Consider the following 25450-nt stretch of genomic DNA (forward strand, 5'->3'; position numbering starts at 1 on the left):
AAACATGTATTTTGAATTTGTTCATTACATACAACTACCTAATACTTTCCTGGCATTATAAAAGTGCAGCTATAGAAAGTTAATTGAATAAGAAAGATATTAAGCAAAGATGAAATGCTTAAAAAAGAGCTTTTCAAACTATTTTTTTTGTTGAATTTTTAATAAAATGCTGTGATATTGCAGAAGCATTTATGGTTACTAATAAGTGGAATTCATGTCTAAGAATCTTCATATTTGATGTTTGTTATTATTTGATTATATTGCCTCCAGCTTTCAAGTGCCAAAACCAGAATTTGAAAAATAAATCTGAATAAAATTTTGAAACTGTCACATGTAGAAAAAACTGATGTAAGAAACCATAAGCTAAATTATTTTGTCAACTAATAGAATTTTTTTTAATTATTGCTTATCTGTCTATGCTGATTATTATCACACCATAACATGTGCAAAGACTGTTCTTTGGGAGAACAGAATATTAGAAGAGATAATGTCAACAAAATTAACATTTCTCAAGCTAGTAAGTATATCATTATTATCTAAATTAACATGATTTTCTAAATTGCCATTTAAAACACTGTATATCCTGGAAATGCTCTAACATATATCTACAGTTCACAGTATTCTGATATGTATTTTCTGAATTTTATTTAGAGTCTGAAACTTTATATTTAGATCTGAGATATGTTTATGGAGAAGTCCAATGTGTAAGGCATATGAAGTGTGTTAAACCAGAGAGGAGATAACCAAGCAACAGAGATAATCTGAAGGAGGAGGAGCAGTCCAATCTGGATTGTGATAGAAGCATCAACTCTATAGTACATACTTGCAATTTCTGATTGTCAATAGATCATAAATTTGATAGAAAAAATTCCTATTTCTTACCTACATTTCCAGTCATTAGGTATGAATTCTGAAAGTCCATCATTCCCATTCCAACAATGTGTATAAAGTCTTCAATCACCTGCATTAACTCCACCGAGCCCGGATAGATCTAACAAAGAGAGGTCAGACATGCCATTGACTATAATATCAAAATCTCTATAGCGGCAAATTCAAATAAAATCTAAACACTATGAAATGAAATGTGAGACTTAACAGTCAAACTGCTCTTCCCATGTTTCAATACCAAACATTTTCTGTCCCTGTAAAACAACCATTTTGTCATTAGGTCCTCATGTGAATAGATACTACTTCCCATAAAGCTATGTGAAATCATCTTTACCCTGGAACTGTGCAATGTTTGCTCTAAGTCACTGTACTTATCAAAAAAACATTTTCTGGCCATTACTTTCATTAATGGTTAAAGCATTTAATATTCCAGAATAAATCTAATTAAAATATTCTTCCTTCCTCTGCAAGATATCTCCAATAACTTCAGAACTATAGACACAAACAGCTGAATGTTGTTTTAATCAATATTTAAGTAATATAAATTGTTACTGGTAATACTATTTTCATTGCTGATGTGAAGTAGTAGAATCATAGAATAGCTAAGGTTGGAAGGGGCCTCTGGAGATCATCTAATTCAACCCCCTGCTCAGAGAAAGATCAGCTCTAGCAGGTTGCCCAAGACCACATCCAGCTGGATTTTGAACATCTCCCAGGATGGAGACCCCAGAACCTGTCTGCACAACAAGTTCTAGCATACAATCACTCTAACAGTGAAAAGGTTTTTCTTATATTTAAATGAAGTTTGCTGTATTTTAATTTTTGCCCCTTGCTTCTTGTCCTGTCACTGGACACCACTGAGAAGAGTTTGGCTCAGTCTTCTTTACTTGCCCCCCTCAGGATTTTTTAACTTTGACAGGATCCCCACTGAGATTTCTTTTTTCCAAGCAAAATAGTGTCAGCTCTTTCAGCCTCTCCTTGCATATCAGATGTTCCAGTCCCCTAAACATCTTCATGGCTTTTCACTGGACTCATTCCATTATGTCCATGTCTTGTACTGGGGAGCCCCGAACTGGACACAGTGAACTAAAATAAACCACAGTAGCCTTTGCATTGCTAATAGAGCCTCTCGATATGACTTTTAAAATGGTAAGGACTAGCACATTTCCAAGAAATATAATTTATTCACAAAGCTGTAAGCTACTATGATCACAAAAACATTAAAAATTGTTATATTCAACAATAACGATACATCATCAAACCTGCATTAAAGGTCAAAACAGTTATTAATAAGCTTAAAAATTCTGCTCGTATCACATACATAAAAAATAATTTTTTGTTGTTTTGGCCTGTTATGAACAGGACAATTTTCAGTAATACAGTATTTTGCAATAGAAAAAGAATGGATGACCTGTTCACGGTGCTTTTTTCTTCATATCCGTGAGATGTCCAAATTTCACTTTATGAGCAAAATTCAACCCATTCTTTTTACTACTGGGACTACAGACTCTAAAAAATGCCTATAGAGGCTATAAATTCCAGCATGCTGCGCTTCATCTTCATCTTGTTTTATCTGTCTAGATCCATAGCTGCTCGGTTCAGGATAGAGAATTTCACAATGTGCTTTGTTTTCTACATGGATCTTTTTATAAAAAGCAGGGCAGCAATACCATTCTTATGAAGAATCTGTTGTGACATTTATGATCCTAACAGGTTGGAAATGCTGCTTCAGGTGAAGGAGACTTCCATTTTTCCTAATGACGAGTTACTGAGGTGGTAAGTGTGGTTTTTGCATCCATCTCATTCATAGCACACACACTCTCAGATTATATACTAAGGATAAATTTCAGTGAAAAGATTTTTTCATCCTAGTTCCTGCACATAAAATATTATAGCAATAACTTCAGCAGAAACTGTTGAACAGTCAGTGTTACAGAGGTACTCTTCATCTTTATATCTGAAGTACTGGTTAATCAATAGGATGCTTGCAGATGGTGATGAAGAATATGCAGAATAACTCCTGTGTTTTGAAACACCAGTATAAACTTAGGCATTGTGGACTTGAAGTGGTTTCCTGTGTGCAGTGCTTTACATCAGCTCTTAACAAAAGGCGAGTATTAAAGTGAGCGCTGCTTATATGAATGCTGTATAACCTGTAATTAATGGTATCAACTGCTGGCATTTGATCTAGAAAAAAGGATGTGCTGAGGCATTACAGCTGTATACTTGATAGAAAGTCAGCAATTTGCTGACAGTAAGATTTTCTTTCCAGCAAACAATCCAGAAAACAGACTGAGAGATCTATGCTGACAGTAGCTGTGGAGTTCAAGAAAAATGTAAGCTGGCAAACAAAGTTGGTTAGACTGCCCCTTGGTTTGCAATGTTTCATTACAAACCCGAAAAGTCAGGTGAGTGGCTGAACCGGAAACTGAATCACCTTTATTCTTTTTTAGTGAGTCAATAGTGTTTGCAGTGGATTGTATTCACAGCACATAATGACTTGCGCACATTCTTTTCAGGTTCAATTCCTACCTTGATTTTGACATAAAAACTAAAAAAGTCTTTGCACAGGATGTAGTAATTTCAAATAATATTGTTTCTGTTTTAAAATCCAATTCTATTTAACCATAACTTTTCAGTGTTTTATCTAAAATATGATAGAAAATAATATTATGTATAGGAAAGCTTTTTTTTTTCCTAGTAGTAAAAGAAAAAAAGAATCTTAGGTGTACTTAGGAGTCCAGCTCCTAGCCGGTATGAAGAGCTACTTGCTTCAATAGTTTCTTTGAGACTGCTTGTGTAACTGCCCAAGAACAGTAACAAGACCAGTGGTATGGTTTCTTCAGTGCTATAGCTCAGGAGTCTAATATTTAGTGAATTCCCCAGCTCTGTCACCAGGCAGCTATGGCTCCACTACTCCTGTGTTCAGCTCATCTTGGTGCTTGCTTGGGTTCCTGCCTGCCTGCCAGTGCTGTGCTCAGGTCTGAGAGACAATGAATTACCAGGCAGAGAGAAGGAGCTACAGAAATGTAGAAATAACTTGTGTCCTCTCCTTTTTTCAAGACTACTTCTTCTACCAGTAGCAATGAGGGGAGTGAACTGAAGATTTCTTGTTCCCTCATCTACCTCCACATTCTCATCATTTCCTCTTAGGTGCTATCATCCCGTGATCTTTGTGGGACAGATGGTGGACATGGCATGGGTAACCAGGCAGCGTGGAGGTAGAAGACGACAAGGCTGATAACAAGGAGTGGTTCCTGTCTGTTCATTAGTGGGGCTAAAATAGTTGCTTCATATTCGTTCCCTAATCTTGGTGCTGTTTATGGAAACTGCCCACATGCATGTGATTTTGCTGCTTCCATCCACCACCACTAAGGAAAATGACATACTTTGTCTATTTTTGTACAGAGATGAACAGAAAAACACCAAAAGAAAAATACAATTCCTGGCTAAATTACAATGGGTCAGCTGTAGCATCATGTTTACTGCAAGGTTTGAATTGGTAGTGAAAAGTCCTGATCTTCCCATTCTTAGTCATATTATAAAGATGAACTTTAAAAAATGGAATTAAATGGCTTCAAAGACCTTTGAACACCTAGTTATTTATTAAGAACCACATTAAAAGTGAACAAATTTCAAGTATCTATATAACACAGTGGCAACGACATACAAGAGCAGACCAAAGATATATGTAAGCAGTTTTCTTGCCTTTGACAGTGGCAAATAGCAGATGTCTAAGGAAGAGTATAAAAGGGCATGCACATAGTGATACTTTTTTTGGAACTCTTGACCAGCCTTTAGCACCTTTTTGCCAAAGCACTTCCTTAAGGAAAACCAGGATCTTTCCATGAACTTTCCAGTCCTGTACTAACTTTTATTTCATTAATTTGTCTGTTTAGTTTTTTAACTTGTGTACTTTCAGGGGCAAGACATTCTGCAACCTGACCTTCTGTAGAAAAGGTATCTTCTACTATACATTCTCAATCTGCCACTATTTAATGTCTTTTAGTTATTTTACAAGAAGCACAAGTGAATAGATTAGTCATTCCCACATCACATTCTCCAATCTACTCCTGATTTTAAAAGCTTCTATTGCACAGAAGTGCACTTGACTCTTCTTCATACTGAAATATCTTGCTGTGTTTAATCATTCTTCATATAGAAATGTTTCCCTGCCTTTAACTACCTTCATAATTTTTTCTCTGTACAAAGTTATGGGTTCATCCCCATTGTCACTGTTATTTGTATCTGAATAAATTTGATAGTTCTATGGTCATGTTCATGAACATAGATATTAACATTGTCCTATAATGTTCTTGCTATAAGCATGTAGGAAATGCTTATATCCAAGCAAAAAAAATGGTTTTCATTTGAATTTTAAACTTTTATTATAAATCAACTATTTTTGTTAGACTTTAATATTTTATAAAGTGCTATCATAATATCTCACTTAGTCCTGAAATTTGTCAGTCTTAAGAATCACAGCTGTTCTCCTAAATAAAACCTTTTAAAAAAGGTCTTCTGCTTAGATTTCTGTAAGTTGTTTGGTGGTGTCATATAAGTTCTTTAGGTGAGTTCCAGTGGGTTCTGTTTAATAAAAGCATCTTTGCAGCTAGCCTTTAGTAGCATTTTTCAGCTTTCATATGTACTTCATTACAACATCAAAAGGAAAATCATCACAAATAATGCCATGGAATGCAATGAAAATCTGTTCATCAAGAGAAGTGCCTTATATTCTTAATATAATTTTAATCTAAGGAATTAGCCAAAGGGTCCTGGAATTACTCCTTTTTGAAAAGGATCAGTTGTTTCAAAAATATTGTCTCACTTAGGATTTCTTTTCACTTACAGTAAGGGTGTATGTTTTAACTTGATTTTTGAAACCATACATTCCACTTTGTCATGACTTACTGAAACGATGTGTGGCTACTGATACAGTGAATGTCATAATATGCATAGTTTCCAATTTTTTAAATTTTAAAAGTTAAAAGTTAAATTAAAATTTAAAATGCAAATCTTACCTGTTGCGCATCTTCCCATTTCTCTTTGTTTTCTTCATCTAAGAGGTTACTAATGATTTGAAAGAAGTTCTGAAAAATCAATTAAATAAAAGACAAAGTGACTTTCAATGACATAACCAGTCATATCCTTAAGTTGACATTAAGAAAGTTTTCCTTTCTCTATTACAGATGCAGTTCTGCAGCCTATTTTCTGTCAGTGGAAGAGATGAGATAACAAAATAATATATTAGACTGAAAAAAGGGCACATATATTTTATGGTTAATTGTTCATTTCTGGCCATATAATCAGGTTCCATACTACTGTTTTGTGTAAAACAAGAACCATTTAAAACTTGCTAAACTTCTAAATGTGACAGGGTTCTGTTTTCAAATTGCTCTCATTCCAGAAACTAGACAACTATATATTTAACAAATAAAAAAAAGTGCACTAAGAAAACACCAGGCCAATAGTTTCCATTCAAAACATGAAAAAGATCCTTAATAACCATAAATAGGGCATACAATGGTACTTCATTGGTAAATGCCATGATGAAACCATTTTTTTTACTTTTAAAAAGTCACATTTGCCTGTCCTTTTAGTAATTTCAATAGAAAAGGAATAATTAATTTCTGTTTTTTTGACATTTGACATTTGACATTTAAATTCTGTTAAATTTTTTATCTGATTCTCTTATTTATTCAACTATAAGGAAAAAACAAACAAACACAGAAAAAAAATCCCAACCAAATAAAAGCCAGGGTATTTAGCTTTTATATCACACATTTTAAAAATCACTCTTCCAAGTGTTTGTGGACAACTTTCCTTTCTAATTTTGTCTGCTTTTTCTACCAATTTGTATCCCCAAATTATTCATCTTTAAAAGCTAAGAATTTGAGCAGAGTCTTTTCTCAGCTCTGTATCACTTTTTGTGCAGAATACCAATTTTGTCTACAGCCTGACAATTATAATTTATCTGTTCCTTCATAAAAGATACATGTAATTTCCACTGACCTTAGCTGAAGAGTGCAATTAAGATCCTCGCAACCTCTAAAAAGTCTTTAAGTGGAATACCAACCACAGGACCCTATTGGAACTCAGATTAATGGTCATTCCCTCACCTGCACTTACTTTTTAGCCATTTGGGGGGAATAAATAGGGCTTAAATAAGGTTTAAGTAAGAAGTAACTTTAACTAACTATTAATGAAAGTACAAAGCATTCAACTGCACAGTGACTGAAATAACTTCGAGCCTTAGTGTACTATGGATACTGTGGCTGTGCTTGAAAAGATATTAATTTTAAAATATGAGATATGACAGATATTTTAGGTGTCTCACAACCATATAGGTAAAACATTGCAGGTTAAAAAATTGAATAAAACTTGTGAAAATTATTTTTATATGAAAACTGTTTTTACATAAAAGCATTTTTACCAGTTTAATCTAGTCCTAACACTGACTACTTGACAAGCAAGAGGATCCATTTTGGCCTCATCATTAGGAAGTTAATTATACTAACCATAAAATTTGTACAGATAAAAATTGCTTTAACAAAATATCCATAAGCTTCAGTAACACAAAACTTCATGAAAAGAAGGAACTGGCTCAGCAAGCTCCTGTGAAAATGACAAGTATGCATCGGGACAGGATGATGGGGATTAAAGACAGGACATAAAAGAAAAATATTCTCATGGTTTGATCCAATTTGCAGTGATACAGAAGGGAGATTTCCAGTCAAGCTGAAGATAAGAGGAAAATGTAGCTATGTATTGCTTATATACCAAGAATACATTTCATTTTTTTCAGGTATTCAGTAGGAAAATAAAGCATAATAGAAAGAGTTATGTTTAGTATTCATTACAAAGGATTTGCCAGTTCAACCAGGTTGGCAAATCATAATTGTGTAAATACAACTTCAGCTAGGAAAAATGTATGGTTTTATTGGTCTCCCAAGTAAAATAAACTGTACTGGCCAAAGCAGTTTCATGGCACTATAACCACATCTACTGTGGGACACGATGATTTTGGCAAAGAGTTCTACTAGGTAGAGTGGGCCTTAGGGGGATTTTGCCTGACAAAACACTTTTAAAAGCATGATAGTTCTGCACTTTTCCAGTGTAATACTGTGGAGATGCAGTGGACAGAAATTTTAGCTAACTGTAACTTGTTAGGGTGCCAGCAGCAGTCTAGCTGCAGCAGCATGGAGCTCAGTGTGGGATAATTTATCATACTAAGGAGCTGGTTCAAAGCTAGTTTTACACTACATTGCAGCCACTGATTCCCCTGCAGAAACAGTCTAAGCCTTAATTGCAAAAGTATCCATGTCTGTGTAATGAGATCTATCTGAGAGTAGCCTAGATTGCCTGAAAAACACTCAGGAGTTATAAATGTTTCTTGCAGATGATAAATTACATGGTTTTGCTAATAATGTCATGAGTTCATTAGGTTTTTTTTAATTTTAGTTACATGAAAGCATGAAAAATACCAATAATTAACAGAAATATATGTGAAAAAGCTTATAAATAATCCTAGACTCAAACATAAACAAAAGATGAGCAATAACTGATTTAATATACACTTTGTACTTGCCAATAAACTGTAAATTATGTATATGAACCTAGTGACAAGAATATTCTGCTTCTTGAGATCTTTTTTTTCTCTATTGCTATCCCTGGTTGATTTCATATTTATGGTAGCAGTGGAGGCTGAGATGTATGAAGATTTTTCACTCAGCAATACCTGTGCTTTGTGAATTAAACAGAGAGACGATTAAATGGCTTTGCTGGTTCAATAATGAATAGATATGAGATGCACTCCAAAAATGTGACAGGGGGATAGGGGTTAAAAAGTCTTTCACCCACTTTGACTATTCTCTTGTTCATTGCATTAATGCTGCAAGAAACAACATTGCCCTTTAGTAAAATGATTGACAGGTACTAAGGCTAAATTTTAGAAGCATTATGGATGTGATCTGATGGTATTTACTGCAGTAAACACTGGGCCTCCTTGTAGAATCAAGCTCCTTCCTTTCATGGCAGGGCTTACATATTACTGAGCTGGCCATTATAGAAAATGTGACAGCCAGAGCCAAATTTTGAAGTCCTTTATTTTTGCCCAGGCTTTTTTGAGGATAATGCCAGTTACAGTCAGGAATGGACAATTATGTTTTCCTAATTTAATTTCCTTCCTTTCAATCTTTTTCTTCTGTAATACAACAGCTGCAGTTCTCTGTTCCAGTCCAAATTCTTTGACCCTCTCTGCAGGCATAAAGCTGTCATAAATCCTTTTATACAGCTAGAGAAAAATTCCTCCCTAGGAGGAATTAATGGATAGCCTTAAGTCACCTCCACTTTTGGACTTCAGCATAGGGAGTTGTGTGTGTGGGAGGGGGGAGATGGAGGGGAAAAAGTATTGGGCAATTCTGTTAATTCCTGACTGACAGCAATGGTCCTTGCAGCTAATATAGGTGGGATTATACTGCTCTAACTTCTTTGGGGAGAAACCTTGTTTCCTGTTGGTCACTGGATCAGGGGATCGTACAACTCATTTTGCCATCCTGTCCTTAGAACATAGTTCAAGCACTCTTAGACCAGTTTTGGAAAGTGTTCCAAAATGTTGCTTATATTATCCTTATTTAAAATTATAATTATCTTCAAGGTAGAATGCTTTTTACACAAGTAATAGCACAGTGGCCATCTCATAGTCTCAGTGTACCTACACAGTGTATTTTAAAGTAATTCCCATATTAAGCGAAAGACCTTGCTTGCAGAATAATTGCATGACACTTGTTTTCTGCTGTTTCTGCTACTGTACTGCTGTTTTCAGTCACTGATGCAGGATGCCTTCCATATTGTTTAACTGCCTCATACCTAGTTATTTGTCTTCCTGACACTGTATATGTAATATATACATAAATATTATTGCAAAAAGAGTTAAAATATGCAAAAACAGTCATATAAAAAATAACTTGGCATTAGACATGCATACTTTAGGAGCTTTGTTTTGCTCTTGGTATCTGTCTGCCTAAACAAGTGGCATTTTCTATGCAGCACATCAGGCAGTGGCATCTTCATTTTGAGTAATTAGCCTGAAATTTTCAAATTTGATCTGACTTTTCTGTTCATTCTTTTTGTTATGGTGTCTCTGAATTATGTCTTTTGCACTATTCATGAATATTAATACTGGATATAATCCAGAGACTATAGACAGTTGAGGGACTTTTCAGATGGATGGAATGTATAAGAAACAAATATACTCAGACATCTACGCTTTTCCTTTCTCAGTTTTACTGGAAGTGGAAGTGTTGTTTTTGTATGGGCCTTAAAAATGTTACCCGTGATTCATAATCTACTTTTCTGACATCATGCAAAATGATAAATTATGACTTTCAAGGATTTTAAACCTCACTCATGCTTTTCTGAGAATTTCTTTAAAACAAACACCCAACACCTAAGAAATTCTACTCTTTATCTAGTGCAAAAAAATAAAATGGAATTAGAACACCACACACAGCTTCCTCAGAAAAGAAGAATCTTGGTATTTTTTGCAAATTAATTCCATTTTCGCCTTTTTGTCACTTTGATGATAGATTAGAAAGTATGAAAATATGTGGTAGTGAAAAAAGAATTAAATGCAATTCTCCAGAGTATGGTAGCATATGACATATGTTTACATATGGGAAAATCCTGGTTTCTCAGAAATTGACAGTAAAATTTAAACTGATGTTACTGAGACAGGATTTCATTCTATATCATCAGAAGTCAGTAACAGGAACATTGCTTAACATATCCCCTGTGCAAAGCATATGCTTAATTCTGATTTCACTTACTTTCCTGAACACTGTTCATTGGTTTTTTGATTTTACCTTAGCTTTCAATTTGTTAAACTTTTTTTTTACTTTTTTTTTTTTTGAGTTTCAGTGCCTTTTTTTTCAGCTGGGATTTAAGAGCTCTTGGTATTTAGGCATCTAAATCCTGAAACGCAGTTATTTCTTTGGTTTGAGAAATCCTTCCTTACTTCCTTCACAGTATGGCTTACCAATTTTTACCTTTTCGCATTTCTTCACTTCAAAATGATTAATCAAATATTATTAAGATAGTACAAACCATTTTGCCAAATTCTGCCAGAACACTATTACAAATTTTGGAAACAGGTCTACATTGCCAAAGTGAACAGAACTTTTGGCACTGTCATTAGTGGAAAAAGAATCAAATTCTCTCTAAAGTATGTAAACTGCAAATGACCTGATCTGCTAAGCCCATGAACAAAATCACTTGTGCCAAACAGTTTCTCAAGGCTGGTTCTACAAAAGATTTCTGTAGTGCCTGTAAACCATGAAGAAGTCACATTGGGCTATCAGATTGTTGAATACATGAAAAATTTTCAGTAAATAACAACCTGTTTCATAGCAAAACTTAATGAAAGTAGGAGAAGATATTGACTCTCATTCAGTTATAAAAAAAAAAAAAAGAAGGATTGTCCAGCCAAAATACTTTTTGAAAAGCACTGCTCAAAAAGTATTATTTTCAGCTGGCTACAGACCAACACAAGAAATGTTGGTTATATTATGGAAGTTCATTTTTATTTGTGCATAGAAAAGCCAGAAAACTTATAATACAATAGCAAGCTCTTGAAAACTTCACTCTGGAAAAATTGTCTTTTCCAAGTTTTCTCCATTTATCTGCACGCATATATTCCAAAGTGTATTTATAATCTATGCTTACCTTTACACAAACAAATATGTACACATGGTCTGCATTAATAACTTCATTAGTAATTTATGAATGACTATGAAAGTCTCTTTTTCATAAATAATATATACATCTACCTTCTTAGCATTCTTTTTTAGTACATCAACAGCCTTTGAAAAGTGTCTAAAATTCTCAGTTCTAGATGAAACCAATATCCTGATCTAGAAGTCCTGTGAAATATTTACTTCAATGAATATTACACAATGACTTTTATGTAGCCTATTATGTAGAAATACAGTGGTTTTAGCTCCAACAGTATTTTAATTGGCCTCTTGCACAAGAAGAGTTAATCTAACACATGAAATAGAAAATTAATTCATATCAAATGTACTATCCATCACTCCTGTGCACTTTTAATGAGCTTTATTTATTTGAACTGAAGAAGCAATGTCAGAATTACATAACTAAACACTGTGGATAGATTTTGAACTGAAATGAACTAGAACAAATAACACTAGTGAATTGTTTAGTGCAAAAAAATACCAACACATCCCTATCAATCAAACTAAACCTTGAAAGAGAAAGATACTGAAATAAATGTTACAAAGAATGAATTTTATATTTTTCACTTGCTGTGTTGTTTTGGATATTTGCCTCATCAAATATATCTGAGTCTTTTCCTATTTTACACTTGTATCTTAGTTTTATGTGAACAATGTTTATGTCTATGATTCAGAAGATTTAGTTTCCTCAGTGGGTAAAATAGGTGATATGCAGTATACTGACATAAACTCCATCAATTGAAACATTACCCTTACAGTGTTTCTCTTACCTGCACCCCATCAGATGCAGGGATATAACTTGCTCTTTTAAATGTGTCTGTAACATTTCTGAGAATTTCCACAGAAATCAGAAGGTCCCCTGCATAAAAATTTTTTCTCTGAGTTAAATCCAATAGTGTCTTGGTTACTTGGGACATGCCATCACCAGCCAACATCCTCTGTCCCTTGGCGAGGTGCTCTTTAATCTGTACCAGAAGAACAAAATGAATATCAGAACCTACTTTACTGAGAAAAAGGTATGATAAATTATAAACACAGCCAAAACCATTAAATATTAAAGCTATTATAATATTAAATATTAAAGCCATTATAAAAAAGTTCATCTTGTTAAAGAGAAGACAAAATAGTAGGCTATGATGACAAAATTATTATGTTTATCAGAGAATCATGGATTTTATACTGAAAGATTTTGAAGTTGTCATGTTTCACCCATTTTCTTCTCTTGGGACACCAATAATTTCTCAACATCCATGTTCTCAAAGGAACTCCATGGGCTGGACTGCAGCTTTAATCTGTTGTTGTCTTTCATTAAACAACTAAGATCTCTGAAAGGGGTAAATGCTAAAGCGGTCCTTCTTATAATCTAGTTTACTACAGGAAAGTATACCCTTCCATCTCTGCCATCCCAGCCTGGCTAGTTAATACAAGAGTGATGGTTTAGGTGGAAGCTGATTATGGTGCTCTCTTCTGTAGTACTACCAACACAAAGGTGCTAACTTGAAACAATCCTGTTTGTTTTTTTCAAGAAATGTACATTAAGTTGTGAATTGCTCCTGTGTATCAGCCAAGAGAGCATACTTTAGTGGTAGCTCTCCCAGCAGATCTATACAGGGCTAGTGATAAAGGTAATCCAAAATGCATATGCTGGTAGAATAATCCTCCTGATAAGAAGTTGAACTTGTGGATCTGATTAATTCTTGAAGCCGACTCAGCATCCCAGGAAGATGCACAGTGTATCACAAAGATGTCACAAGACCAGCCAAGGCTGAAAAATAGTGCATGGTTTAAACAACCTGATTTTAAATATGCATATGAATTTATGCATACAAACAGAAGTTCTCCCAAATTGAAGCTAAATTAAAGAGAAGATAAATGACCTGAGGCAGAACTCACTCTAAGCAGGAGGGCTGAAGAGAAAACTCTGTGCAACTGGCAACCAAAATGCCGACACCATTTCTGTAAATGTATCTTCAATTGCTTTTTAAGTTGGCCTTATTACTGGCACATAGAGGGAAGGATGACTAAAGTAACACAATGTGATGGTGAAGTAGAAGGAAGAGTGTAAAGATTCTTTTTGTCACTTCCAGGTCTTCCCAGCCACTTTGTGTGGATATGTGGGGTTTCATTAAAAAAAAAAAAAAAAAGGTAGAATATAGAGTAAAAATAGTACAGTGATTAAAAGGGTTCAAAATAACTTTCGTAAAAGCAATTTAAAAAATGCAATCATCCTCTCACATACATGATCTCAACAGTTTATTTTCATGCAGTTGGATTATATTTTGGTTACATTCTCAACCAGTCTTGAGATAAACTAGATATATGTAACACAGCTGGGCCTGGGCAACGTGGCTGCTTCAAGTTATGTCGATGGCCTTAAGTCATCTTTACAGCAGCTGGGGATTGTTACGGACCACAACAGGCTTGTCCAATCCCTAAAAATACTTGAGACTTGGGAGAACACCTGCCCGCTGCCGCATGGACAGGGAATAAATTTACTCTATACCATGAGTACAAAGGTACAAGCATAATTATACAATCAAATATTTTCAACAAAAAGTTCAGTGAGGAGAACTGAGGCAGTTAATACTTTTTTGGGTTTTTTTTTAAACAAGCATTTCAGCAGAAATACCTCCCTCATTCTTCAGAATACTGTAATAAGTAATTAGGCAAGAAGCTTGCTTGAAGAAATCCTTTTGATCAGTGTCTATTCATTTTAGAAGAAGGCTTTGAAAATAATCTTGTAGGAAAATAATAGTGGAGAAGAAGTGTGAGAATGGAAGAAAATTCATTTGAGCAAATTCAGGGATGTGATATTGTATACATAACATTATGAACTACTTTCTTGGGAACAAGCAAAAGCAAACAAGAACTTGATTTATGATTATTCCAGTGAAATGTTGCCATTTGCCTCATCTGTTCATATGTTGTGTCTGGGTAGCAAATTAAAAGAGCATCAGCTAGCACAGTAACACAGAATAGTAGAATTTTTGCTGGAACTCGTCCAGCTGTTCACTGACCCCAGAGCATATTTCCAGATTTTGAGGTTTAACAATGTTCAGTGTGTCTTTAGTCAAGGCCAAAAGACATACAACATAAAAGACAGTCCATAAAGCTGAACTCCCAGATCTAACATGTGCCTCAGGATGTACTGTGGGAAAGGCATCACACAACCTGAAGGCAGAGCTTAAGAGAGAACAAAGAGGTTCTTTTAATTCCAGTAATAACAGCAAAGTGAGCAGTCCTCATAAAAACTCTACTGTGCTCTTATGCTTGTATAAAACACTGCTAAGAAAGCTGTCAAGCTATTTAGCATGTTATTTTATATTGCATTATTTTGCTTCCTTTTGCTCCATCTGGATGTTCACCCTCCCATTTGTTTTTCCATGCTCCTGCTAGACTTTAAACTCACATTTTAGAGATGGCAGGGGCCAATGTGTTGTTGGTTTTGCACGATACATAGCACACAGAAGTCTTGGTCTCAGCTGCTTTTGGGATGCAAATAATAAATTAAAGTTATCTTAGTTTTGATTTTTTTTAGGCTTTTGAGCAAGTAAAGCTCTGTTTTCAGTGAAAAAATTTACAGATCTTTAGCAGCAGAAGTGGGAGCTGTAGTATATACCCTTTTGTGCTTTCAGCAAGACGTTTTGATTGCTTTTGGACAAAATGATAAAAAAGGGCTAGCAAGAGCCCACAGTGCCACAGGACTAAGTTATTACACCTACTTCAGAAGTAGCCAAGGTTGCAGTGCAGGTGGTTTAAAGTACTTCAGAATTATTTGCTCTTAAATTTACAGCTCAATTTAGAACTGTTTTTTTAAAAATGGCATATCCAGAAAGCTCAGCTTCCCAGCACAAATACCCTTCCTCCCTTGGGCCACACCACTCACGCAGCTCAGTGACCACCTTTTCTTCACCCTCTCAAGCTCCGACCCAGAAGTTCCTTTCCCTGATCCTTAGCTATTCCTCCAGGCCCACACTGCCTTGAGCTATACTAGCAGCATACCCTTAGATGTAGCATAACAAAACAGAAGGTTGCAATGAGTTTAGGTAAGGACGTGGGTGAAAATCAGAGTTAATTAGTAGAAAGTTTTGACTACAGACATGCAAGCAACATGCAGGGCAAGGTAAGAATTAGCAGCCTCTTTATTATCAGTTTATTACGTAATGTATTTTCTTCTTGTATGACAGCCTACAGCTCCTAAACACAACTTTAAAATCACAGGCCATTCCCTCAGTTGATGTAAACTGGTGCAACACTATTAAAGCCAATGAAGATGTCCAGATTAGTATGAGTTGAAGGTAATGGATTACATGCACAGCTACCACAAGAATCTTTCAGTGTGAAAACACAGAATATTCTCATCAGCAGTTAGTATTATGTCTTTCTCACCATACTGCTTATTTTCCGTGCTATGGTCACTGTGATATTGTGCACTGTCCAAGAAAGCTATTTTGGTCACCAGTGTAGGTCCTTGCATTTCTCTGTGAAGGTCATTTTTTAGTGGTCTTACAGGCAGGCTTATTAAAAATAAAGTTTATGAGCCGAGAGATAGTGAAATGAAGCAGCTGTTAAAGTGATACTTCAGTTGTCAGCCCAACCTCTAGCTGCCTGCACTATATGGCTGCATACTTGAAAAATTACTGAAATGTTTAACTGGACTTTGACTCAGGGTCCAACTGCCTTTGTCCCTCAATTTATCAGAAAGTATGATATAATAAAAATGCCTCTTTACAAAGTCAGATCTCCTAGGCCTCCAGAATTGGAGTACAAATTTATTACTGCATAATAATTACAGCAAACTTAACAGCTAGACAAGGTTTAAAAGGACAGAAAAAAATGAACCCTCCAGAAACCCATAAAAGATTGAAAAGAATGATTAATTTGAAGAGTAACTACACTATCATCCTCTTTTCATTATTTTTTAAGATAATGTTGGATTCATGGCTAGGTATTACTAATTATGTCATTAATACATTTTATGGTAGTGGGGACTATTAGAACCTGAATTAGGAAGCCTTAGATAGAAGTGAGGAAAGATAGTTTGAAATAAAAATATATCCTGAAATCGTTCATAATCTGCAAACCACTTTGCTTTGCACCTCCACAACCCAACACAAATATTTTGTAAAATATTTTTCATAATGCTCTGAAGGCACAGAACAGGAAGGAATATTCACATCACCTGCAATAGCCACTTGAATTACACAACTGTATTAGAAACCTAAAAGCTCTTGAGAGTGTTGGTTTCTCTAGAGAACAACCCAGAGCACCTGAAATCTTATCTTGGATACTCTGAATCACATTACCTGACCTCTGTGGCTTCTAATCTTGAGGCTGGAATTGATAGTAGCCCCTCAATAAATATTAATTAATAATTTTGCATTAAACTTACTTTTATAGTTACCAGCATTGAGGTCCAGAAAGGTTGGAACCAAAATGCTGAAGTCTGTGTGGTTAAAGTTAGGCACATAAAAAAGTAGAAAATATAGTTTTGGCAGCTGAAATATTCCCATAGGTATAATCCTGCACTGAACTGAACTCATGCAGCATGTTGATGTTTAAAATATAATGTGATGTCATTGTGAGAAAGCTCTTCATTTCAGATTTAAGAAAAACTTCATTATAGGGTGTTTTTTTCTGATTATTGGCAGACAGTCCTTTAACTATTTTAGCACAGAATCTAGAAGTTTCATTTACTTTCCCTTGACATAACTAGTTATTTACATTTTATTTGTTTATTTTCAGGATGTTTCAGTGTTCAAGAACTAATGTTTAATCCATCTTTTAAAACAAACAGGGCAGGGTCTAAAGATACAGCTATGCATCTTCAGGTATGCATCTGAATATTTGTAAACTAATGTCTTATAAGAGTCTTTTTCCTTTTCTATGCATTCAACATTTTATGAAGGAGATTGCTAAAGCAATACAAAATAATTTTCTACTTTGTCATCAGTGAAATTAGTTGTCTCCGTCTAGATCATGATAACGTACTAATAAATAAACAGTTTCTGCAGAGAAGAAGGAAATCATATATTCCTTTTGTTTATAATAGAAAAGGGAAAAAGTAATTGGCATACATTGCGTCAGGGAAGATTAAGGATATATACGTTAAGGAAAACTCTTCGACTGTAAAGGAAATGGTGTACCATAGTTTACCTGAAGAGACTATGCAGTCTTCCATATTGGAGGCCTTAGTAACAGTCAAGAAAAACAAAATGCTGGAATAACACAAGTATACCTGATTGTGATGGAAAAAAACTTTGGGCTGGATGATCTCATTAATTTCCTTTCAGTTCTATAATTCTGTAAAAGGTCCCTGCAAATATTCTGAAACCAAAACAAAAGCCTCCTATAATATACCCCAACCAGAAACATCAAAGTTTAAGGAGTGCCCTGAAACTGAACTTTTACCTTTCTGCATTTATCTACAGTCATAGTGTGCAATCTGCTGCACCAAGTTTCTGCAGATGCTATACCTCAATCTGCCTCTGTGCACTCAGCTGAAATCACTGCAACTTCATGCTTTAAGGAACTTATTCTAAATTTAAATTAATGAAAAGAAAAATGAGGATTGTTTCACTATATAAAAAGTCATCCCACTGTCATACACTTCTAAATTTTCTTTGGCAAAATACTCCTCAAAACAATGATTTGTTTTTAGAGAAAAGGAACCTTTTCTTAATGATGCAGCTTAATGACACAGAATCCTGTGTTGTTCTAGACATTCATCTCAGGCAAACCGAATCTCTGCACAGACACCAGAGAAGTGGTATGTGCTCTTCTATATGTGATAAGGTATATTGGAAAATCTTTGAAAAAAATAATCTATTGTCTGTGGAAGTCTCACATGTTTTTAGAATAAGGATGTGATAGAATAGAATAAGGAGCTCAGAGGGATGCTGGGTTCTTTCTGTATCCTCTTTCTCTGCCCTCTTTCACAAGAAGACTCATTATTTTGCTCAAGAGATTTTTGTTAGCCACTTTAACCCATTTCATAATTTTTTTTTATCATCATCATCAATATTGTCACTTATTCTCATCCTTGAGATATAACCACCAAATAAGTTGTCCTGGTTTCAGGTGGGATAATTTTCTTCCTAGTAGCTGACATATTTCTGTGTTTTGGATTTAGGATGAGAACAATGCTGATAACACACTGATGTTTTAGTTGTTGCTGAGCAGTGCTTACATTATGTCAAGGACTTTTCAGGTTCTCATACTGCCCTGCCAGTGAGCAGGATGCTGGAGATGCACAAGAAGCTGGGAGGGGACACAGCCAGAACAGCTGACCTAAACTGGCCAAAGGGATATTCCACACCATATGACGTCATGCTAAACAAAACCTGGGGAGGTTGGCTGGGGGCAGGGCAGGACTGCTGCTCAGGAACTGGTTGGGCATTTGTCAGCGGGCAGTCAGCAACTGCATTGTGCATCACTTGTTTTGTGCACTTTTTTATCATTATTATTATTTTCTCTTCCTTTTCTGTCTTAATAAATTGTCTTTATCTCAACCCAAGAGTTTTACTTTTTTTCTGATTCTCTCCCCCATCCCACTGCGGGGGGTGGGGGGGAGTAAGTGAATGGCTGTGTGGCGTTTAGCTGCCTGCTGGGTTAAACCATGATAGAGGTGAAGAGAAAGTCATTATAAAGTTTCAGTATTTTGTTTTCTGCATGGATCCAACAAAATATCTTAATAGATATTTTGAATAGATAAGGCTGCTCTTCAGTAGAGTAACAAATGGCTCTAGGGATGAGAAATGAATAATCATTAAACAGATCACTTCTTTCCTTTTTTTTCTTTTTTCCTTCTTATATTTATCATAGTGTTTGTTGACCAGGATTTCTATTATTATTTTATTGAGTACTGCTTTTAAATGCTCCAATTATCTGTGATTAAATCCTGCTCATGTTGGCATGCTGTGTGAGAGACCTTGTTGTTGTTATTGTTGTTCCCTTTTTTAACCAGAGGGCATGTCTTCAAGATTTGTGTTATCTGCATATAATGCAACATGACAAGAGTAAGAGTTGAGAGGAAAAAGAGAATAAGGACTCTGAAAGGGTTGTTTTCATTCTATAACAGACATAACATTGCTTGAGGTAAAGTCTTCTGACCCTCCATACTGACTGAATAGCTGAGTCTGGGGGTCACAAAGGGACATACTGCTAATGAGCTGTCTTTCTTTTTTTATAGTGCATGGTCATCCTGGTGAGTATGTGTCCCTAAACATAAAGCTCTGATTAGCTGCTTCAGTTTATATGTTTATTTGATTTTAACCAATTTCTATATTTATTTGATTTTATGTTTCTATACAGTCATTCCAATGACAATCACTTCTGTTTGCAGGACAAACCAGAATGGTTTCTTCAAGGAAATTAGCATTATTGGGGAGCCCTCATTTCTGCATGGGAGTACTGCGTTAAGTAATAGGCAAGAGAAAAATCTTTTGTGCCTCACATACTTAACAAATCTGAGCTTAAACATGGTGGGGGAACGCAGCAAATGAAGTAGTGGACAAAAAAGCAGGGGAATGTGTAAGATGCTGTGACCAATTCTTTGCTGCTATGTGCCTAGTCAAATTCCCGCAGTCATTCTGCAGCTGTGTTGGAGTTAAAGTTCCTGCAGTTCTGGTAGCCTTTAAGGGAAAATTAGTGGAATTCTTTATTTAGTTCCTAAATGGCCTTCATCTCTTTTTTTCCCTCTGGCCATACCCTAGTGGAGTTCACCTGTTGGCTGCAGTGTTGGTTGGTTTGGAATACCAATTTGATCAGGGAACACTCAGCTGCTCACTGCTGCAGCAGAGACAGCAGCAGCAGAAATCACAGGAGCACATTCCATTTAACACACAGATTACTCTTTGGTAAAACAGACATGGAAAGATGGTTATGGATGCTGAGATGATAGTGGGGACTTTTCTTTGAATTTAACAAGTGGAATTGGTTGGCTATTAAAAAACAGATATTCAAAAGCAGAAAGGAAGAAAAAGAACTTATTCAGTTGAATTAAGTTGTGATGTACTTATGCAGAATAGCAGGTAAATGTTTTCTCCCACTGTATAACACCTCTAAGACTGGGGTACATGTGTATGTTGTTGAGATCAAGCACTATCATTTCATGGATGGATAAGGTACCACAGTAGCTTTAAACACATTTCACTCTCCTGATCCTAAGATTCTCATTTCTGGTGCCTACTGTAATACAGGTATGAAAAAAAGCAGCCATTCACTTGGGATGGAGCAGCTGGTTTCTAGCCTACATATTTCATATGAGTGGCTGAAGTATTGGGTCATTTCCTTCCTTTGGTGAAGTGCATATTTATTTACAGAGAGTGAAGCAGGTCTGTTAGGAGACTGAGAAAGCCATACTAACTTTATAACATGGTGTTAAAAGCACTCAGAACCTCAACATTTCAATCCATGCAATGAGTTTGGCAGGGCACAGCAGGCAGAGCTTTCTCACAGCCAAATGAGTGCCCTCACCATCAAGCAAACAGCATTACTGAAGTAATTAGCTTTTTTCTGAAGTTTTAATCTTCTCCCATGCAGAATAGGAAAAAGTTAGTGAGGCAGGGGAAAACTGTTGCCTGCCACCATCTCTTGATCTGTTGCTTTCTGATGAGAGAAAAGAGTTTGCCATCCTCCTGTCAAGATATGGAGGTGACAAAACAGAGCTGACTCCTGCAGATTCTGGGCTTACAAGGGAGGCAAGGCATGGAAAGCAGATCATTTACTGATACAACTCCCCTGCCTATCAAAGGCTGTGAAGGTGAAGATGAAGAGCTGGCATATACCAATATAAGGATAGACTGAGGCAGAACAAAAATGTTGTTACTGAGGCCTGTACATTCAAATCTACAAAACAACCTGGCTGGTTGGCTCTGCAGCTATATAAAAAGAAATGAAGCACTAAACTAGCAAAAAAGGAGCAGTAAATTTTTTAGGAGGAAACCTTTCATTCCGCAGTGTACAGCAGTCTTTTCAGTGAGGAGTACATGGACAGGCTGATACTCTGCCCTTGTAATATAATTTGGAAAAACAAAATCATCTCTAATGAGCTGCAGCTGAGCAAATCATTATTCACCTCAGAGTTCTTTTTATCAAATTATATTTTAGCCAAGCACTTGCAAAATTGTGAATAATGCTGCTGTGGAAAAAGGGGAAACAAAATTATAGTATGAACTAGAAGCAGCAGAAATGCCTTTTTATGGCTATATTATCAGTTTGATATGCAAAGATTCACCTGCATGAGTTCCCATACTCCTTCATAAGTGTTAATATCTTGACACCGGTGTGATATTTCATATGCAGATTTTTCTTTCCTAACTCTCAAGAGTTAAGAGGTTTTTTGGTTTTCCAACTTCCTCTTTCTGATAGAAAAGCAACCTAGTTAGCACAAATGCATGTTTGATTTAGGTGTTATATCACTCAAATTGACACAAATTAGTACCTTATTTTTATTGAAGCAAGTAAACATAGAATTTCATCATCCAAGTTTGAAAACTGTGCTACATAGGTTTAGAAAATGGGCTGTATTAGTAGAGATTTTCTGAGAATATTGGAGATGACCTTCAGAAACAAAGTGTCTTGATGACAGGTTTTAGTCTTCTTCATTATTTGTGAGCATAGTACAAATCTCTTCCAAACTAGAGTGTCCAAAAGCCATTTAGAGGAAGTCTCACTTTAGAAAAAAGAGCTACTCCAGTGTGTGGTGAGTCAGTGATATATTACCAATATTTTTTAAGCAGATCCCTCACAAAACAAAAAACAAAAATATTTTTTTCTGATTGAATATATCCTATCGCTTAGAATGCATGCATAACAGAGTAGAAAATAGAAATAGCCCTGTATATTCAAGTATTTTCTCCATTTACACAAAATCAGTTTCTAATACTCCGTGGTAAGTTCTTATTCATTAATGGTTTTCATTAAAAATGGTCATACAGGCTTCAAATATTCATTCCAGAAAGACCTCATAAGCTATGAAAACTCATTGCTCTTCCATACCAAACTATTTAAATCTCATTTTCAGTTTCTGCATTAGCTCTGATTCAAGTCTTTTGTTTCTTGGTTTTTGTTTTTTATTGTTTGGGGGGTTGGGGAAGGGGTGAGTGGTTTCTTTGTTTTGGCTTGGTTTTGTTTGGTTTTGTTTGTTCTGTTTTTTCTAATTTAGGAGGCTATCATCCATAGAATGGATGAGTATAGATGGAGAAGTCTTTAGTTATGCCTCTCAGAAGCATTTGTTCATACAAAGGATGATATAGGATATGATATAGGATATTCCTAATGCTGGAGTCTTGCTTCTTAGTCTTCTTGCTTGTAGTCTACCAAATTTGATAGGCTTCAAGAGAGTATGAAAATGAAAATAACTCTTATCTGAGGTGTTTCAATGACTTTTTTTCTCAGATACCATCTGAGGTAGGCCTGTGGGTTCCTAATCACTGATTCTATTCTTGGTCCTGCAGTCACTCACATCCAATCATAGTACAAATAGTTGAATTTCTTATTCTCAAGAAAGATTTTACCCTCTTTATCCAAATGAATGAAATTTAAAAAAAAAAAAAATTGAAGCTGAGCACGAAATTTCTCAGCAGATCCAATCCACTTAATGTGTGCTGGTTGAAACTTGCAAGAACATGAGAACTGAAAATTGAAAAAAAAAGAAGTCTTGGAGAATGTATTTGCCATTACATTACTTTTTACAGTGAAGACTAGATGTCTTCCTATGAGAGATATGTTAGTTCAAGAAGAGTTCAATTATTCATGACTGTCCCTCTCTAGACGTAACATCTAGAAAGCCCTAAGACCAAACAAAAAATTAGATATCTCCTTATATACTAAACAATTGTTTCAGCAAGAACAATTCATAGCTTACTAACATACACTTGAAATCTTAGAAATGAATTAAATGTGAAAGACTAAATTTGAAGTTTGGTCTGTCTCAAAGTACCAATTACACAGCCCAGTTGGCTAGATTGCGGCAGCCAAAATACATACATACATGTAGTATGTCTTTTGCTTTAATTTCTTTGTGCCACAAGATTCAGTTTGCAATCTCTCAATGTGATGCTAAACTTAACTTGACAGTGTATTCAGTCAGTGAAGTTGTGTAATGTCTGATCTACTTATAAAATTTCAAATATGTGGAATAGTACTTTAGAATATTTTGGAGATACCTTTCTTTTATGAAAACATATCTTGGAACATACTAGTCCAAATTAACCAAGTACTAGCTCAATTTTATTTAAAATAATTAGGCAGACCATTTTTTCTTCCAGATCAAAAGAAGATAATAAGCAATGAGAATACTTCATAATATTATACAGTCTAAGTTTGGGTCATTAGATCATCATCTAATCTTATTTTCTATATATAACAGTCCATTAAGCTACCAACAGACACTCTTTAAAGAGATTAAAATATGCTAGTTAGGCCAAAGGAGTTCAGTTTTCAGAAAATGAAACTATTTGCCAAAGGTAGAAAGAGAGAATAGGCTTTAACAAGGTCCATAACTTCTGCTATTTCAGTAATTGATTTGGTAAAATGGTCCAAAACCCCAAACCATATCTATCCCACAGAAGGAAAAAACCCCTCCAAATTCTGAGAATATATTCTGGAATTAGAGAAAGCAGGGAAATTCCTCCCTATTAACTGAAATCTGTTGATCACTATGTGACCAAGAACTATCCAGAAGGAATGGAAGAAAGGATATCCCCTGCCACTAGGTCTTATTCGACCCTATGACTTCATCTCCATCCGCAATAAAATAGACACTTGGAAGACTTTCATTGCTGTAATCTCCTCTTTCTCAAGAACACATTTAACAAATTGTGCATCATTGGGCAAAATATTCCTTCCTGGCTGCAGAGATGACTGGTAACAGTCCTGAAAAGCCATGCTTGACTAAGAGCATTTGCTTAATGCAAAGCTACAGGTACTGTAAACACACAAGGGCAATACAAGATATCCAGAGCAAAAACTGATATATAATCTGTAATGTTTCTTTTTCTATTCATCAAGTTATTTCTTGATCCTCTAGGTCACGATTCCAGAAGGCAAAGCATACCTATTTATCACTTTGCATTTTCCGCTTACAGTGCTTTAGTAAGAATAATCCTAACTAGGTTCTTTAAGTATTATTATTAGAGCTAACCAAATAATTTCCCAAGGGTTTATTTCATGGATTTTGGCATTTTCGTCCCTTAATTTGTTCAGTGAATAATTTTTCATAGTAGTCAACCAGCTGTATAAGCTGGTCAAATAGTATTTGTTGAATTCATTTCATGACTGATTTGTACTAAATGTTGGATAAATTATTCATGACTAATTGGTTCCATTATTCAAAGAGGTCTAATTATCATTCCTAGTTTTAAAAGGGACCTGTATTCCATAGTGCACAAGGTAAAATAAAGTAAAAAAAGTACAGGCTGTATGTTTGTGGCAGAGCTGAAGTGCATCATCCTCTTAACTGCTTTTACTCAAGCTCCTACACATGAATTGTGTAGGGCACTGTGCCCTTGAAAGATACAAGCTGACTGCCAATCTCCACTCCACAAGCCAAACCATTCCTCTTCACTGTTTCATTATGTTCTGGTGTATAGTCTCTTCAGAGGCCCTGTGGTTATATTTTTACCATGTAAGGGATTTTCTCTGCTCTCATATGGAGAGGTATGAACTTTAAGAAGGAACAGTGGCAAGGCACTAATTCAGAAGACCAGAGATAAATTTCCTGCTTAACTGGTCTCACTCAGTTCCCCATCAACAAAAAAAGGAGATGTAGTAGAGCCTGATCTCAAGCGTATGTTGATGAGATAAGG

The 25450-nt window shown here is 35.4% G+C and overlaps 1 protein-coding gene across 1 annotated transcript in view; it reads right to left on the bottom strand.

Annotated features, from left to right (window-relative positions):
• Positions 1–25450, bottom strand: part of ADGRB3 (adhesion G protein-coupled receptor B3) — a 479906-nt gene that overhangs the window by 236348 nt on the left and 218108 nt on the right. The window contains exons 9-11 of the mRNA XM_075707045.1: positions 12410–12604; positions 5910–5978; positions 883–991 (exon numbers count right to left, since the gene is read on the bottom strand). Of these exons, the coding sequence (XP_075563160.1) occupies positions 883–991; positions 5910–5978; positions 12410–12604 (373 nt within the window). The remainder of the gene's footprint in view (positions 1–882; positions 992–5909; positions 5979–12409; positions 12605–25450) is intronic.

The sequence above is a fragment of the Pelecanus crispus genome, chromosome 3 (assembly GCF_030463565.1).
Source record: "Pelecanus crispus isolate bPelCri1 chromosome 3, bPelCri1.pri, whole genome shotgun sequence".
In the NCBI taxonomy this organism is placed as follows: domain Eukaryota; kingdom Metazoa; phylum Chordata; class Aves; order Pelecaniformes; family Pelecanidae; genus Pelecanus; species Pelecanus crispus.